This window comes from Ceratotherium simum, chromosome 7 (assembly GCF_057802395.1).
Source record: "Ceratotherium simum simum isolate JZ-2026a chromosome 7, ASM5780239v1, whole genome shotgun sequence".
In the NCBI taxonomy this organism is placed as follows: Eukaryota; Metazoa; Chordata; class Mammalia; order Perissodactyla; family Rhinocerotidae; genus Ceratotherium; species Ceratotherium simum.
In genome coordinates this window covers 22,987,161-22,990,468 of record NC_141906.1, presented here as the reverse complement: position 1 = coordinate 22,990,468, position 3,308 = coordinate 22,987,161, and the positions used below count along the sequence as shown (strand labels likewise).

General features: G+C 37.3%; 1 protein-coding gene across 1 annotated transcript; it reads right to left on the bottom strand.

Annotated features, from left to right (window-relative positions):
• Positions 1–1,722: 1,722 nt before the first annotated feature.
• Positions 1,723–2,729, bottom strand: LOC101390441 (olfactory receptor 6B9-like). The gene has a single exon (XM_014784757.2). The coding sequence runs from the start codon at positions 2,678–2,680 to the stop codon at positions 1,724–1,726; it is 957 nt and encodes a 318-aa protein (XP_014640243.1). The 5' UTR covers positions 2,681–2,729; the 3' UTR covers position 1,723.
• Between the last annotated feature and the right edge of the window lie 579 nt (positions 2,730–3,308).

The following is a 3,308-nucleotide window of genomic DNA, read 5'->3' as shown; positions in this document are numbered from 1 at the left end:
TTCAAAATAGCAATAATCGTCCATTAGCAATTAATAAAGGTTTTCAAGCAGAAATATACAGCATAACACTGCTATCTTTTGACAAAAAGATTAGAAAATTCAAACATTGGGGTCAGAAATTATAGGATTCAAAGTAAAGCCTCTTATATTATTATTAGTGCCTATGTGAGGGCCGTGGCTTATAACACTACATTTCGACTAAAGAAAACTGGTACATATTAATAGGGATATAGAGTGGTTAGGCTAGAAATAATGAAGGCCAGGAGCATATAACAGTTTTAAATAAACTGGGAACTACCACAGTTTGTAAAATATATTAATCTATGGAACACTAAATTAAAACAATCTCATCTGATCTTATATAAAAACTTAATACAAAACGGGAGGACCATGTAATTACAACGTACATAAAGTCAAAACAAAGAAAATACGGTATATCAATTAATAACCCTGTTAAAACTTATGAAATGTGGTTTCCAAAGTATTGGGCTGAAATAGTATGCCTGCCATCCTCAAACTCTTGGCAGACCATATTTCACCAATCCATCCATCCAATATTGTCACTGAGCAAGACAGAATCCTTCTCTCTTCTATCATTCTATAATGGCTGAATGAAAGCATATACTACTTCTTTGGATATTGCATCTACCTTTCTAAAATAAAATAAAGACAAAAGAGAAGGAGGCACTTCTGGGAAAACCTTGAACACTCAGGGCAAGTACCATCTAAGCAAAACACTTTTGTGGCCTCTTGTCAATGCCAATGTTTCCTTTACCTAAAAAGGAGTGGACTCCAACGAATTGCCGCTACTGTTTTTTTAGGGTTTCACCTCTGACGATTACATCCAAAAAATTATATATGTAAAAGTTCTGACAAAGGAAGAGAACTAATGCTATAATGTTATGCATTAGTTCTCTTCCTTTGTCAGGTTGCTAGATTCTATATATATTGTACATATAATACATATATATCCATATACATAATACATATAATATATATATAATCATATATATGTGTATATATATCTTTATATATACATATAATTAATCATTTGTGTGCATGTATATATATCTTATACATATATAATCATATATATGTGTGTGTGTGTGTATACATATATATACTTATATGTATATATAATCTTGTTTTCTTTCTGCCATGACAAGTTTTGCAGAAAGAAGACTGCAAAGAAGTTTGTCTCTCGTATTTTCCTAAATTTGAAAAAGTAATTCAAATAAGATTTCATCAAGGTCAATTAATTATAAAAGGAACCAGTCCCCTAATCACCTTGGAAGCAATAAACAGGCCATAGCCATGAAACTGACTACAGCAGAACATCTTTTTGTGTACTCCTCCTAAGATAGAGAGGACTTTTATTAAATCAAAACAAAACAAAATCAAAATGGAAAAATCTCACCAATAGAATTCTAAAAAGTAGTTGGATAATAACTGATTATTTCTAAATATCTTCCTAAAAAATAAAATTATTTTGTAACTCTTTTACTAATATGTGTCTCGTAGAGTTCTGCATATTTCTCTCACTGCCTTACAAAAGGAAAAATTTAATGAACACCTGAGAGGAAAGGAGATTTTCTTTGATATCTGTTCTCTTATTCCCTAGATTATTTTACTATGTATGTTTATAATTGCCGACTTGCACCTAATGAAGTTGTTTTTTGAGGTTAAGTCAAATGATGAAAAGAGGAGGAATATCTGGATGTCTTCAGCAAAGAAAATCTCTCAAGAAAAGGGATTGGCCACTTGCCGTGGTTTTTCTGATGGCATCTTTGACCTCCTTGTTCTTCAGGCAGTAGATGATAGGGTTGAGCATGGGAGTAAAGACTGCATATATGACTGAGATAAATTTGTTAGAATTGAATGAAGTAATGGCCCGAGGTTGGACATAGATGAAGGTCACAGCTGTGTAGAATATGACCACTGCTGTAAGATGAGAGGCACAGGTGGAGAAGGCCTTCCTCTTCCCAGTGGCTGAGGGAATGTAGAGGATGGTGGAGACAATGAAGGCATAGGAGAGGGAAGTGGCTGAAAGAGGAAACATAAGGATGACAATGGCTAGCACAAAGTCGACCATCTCAGCCATAGAAAAGTCCATGCAGGCCAGTTTGAGGATGGGGAACACATCACAGAAAAAATGTTTCAAGATATTATTGCCACAGAAGGCAACTTGAGAGATAAAGTATACTTTTTCCATGGAGATGGTGAAACCACTCACCCAGGAACTGATGGTCAGCTGAACACAAAATCCTGTGGTCATCATGACTGGATAGCAAAGAGGCCAACATATAGGTGCATAATGGTCATAGGCCATGGTAGCCAAGAGCACACATTCAGTACAGGCTAGAAAGATGAAGAAATAGAGCTGGGTCATGCATCCCAGGAAAGAGATGGTATTGGGACGAAGTAGGAACCCAGCCAGCATCTTGGGCACTGTGACAGACATATACCAGGTCTCCAGAAAAGACATGGTGCCCATAAAATAGTACATGGGCTTGTGCAGGGACTCAGTGACCCATACAGTGAGGATGATGACCAAATTTTCCAACAGCACAAACAGGTAGGTGATGAGGAAGAGGAGGAAAAGCAGCACCTCCAGCCAAGGGGAAGTAGGGAACCCCAAAAGGGTGAACTCACTAATATGGGTGATATTTTCCTTCCACATGGTTAGGACACCAGAAACAAAGGATTTAATGATAATATCACCAAACTGAAGAGTGAAATCCCCAGCAGCAGCAAGGGTGCTTTATCATTAAACTTAACCCTAGTGTCATAATCTGGTCCTAGGGGATGATTTGGGAGTCATGAGAAGCCACAAGATCCTCTCCAGAAAATCAGGCATTAGAACAGGACATGAAAATAAATCCATCACAGACACAAAACTAAGGATCACAAAGCAGAATCATGAGGTCAGATTGAGGGTTCAGACCTTCGGATCTCGGTCAAAAAGAGATCTTCACGTAGTACTAGGAGTAAATACTTTCCTTATCAGCATACTCCCACATTTCAGGGGCAGCTAGAAGGTAGGAGACCGCAGTGATTGGCATAAGTGTCAATGATGGGCCAGAAAGGAAGACAGGGAAGCAGGGAAGTTCAAAATCTGAAGAAAATAAAAACAGAATATCAATGAGAAAAAAGCCTCCTGACCTGAAGATTGCTGACTCTGGCCTACTCCTCAGCTGTACAGTATGTCTTTTGAAGACTCTGGCAAAGGCGGTTAACAATTCTCTGCCTATTTTTAGGGCCATGGCTTGAAAAACCAAATGAAGTATGTCTTCCCTATTAGAATAATT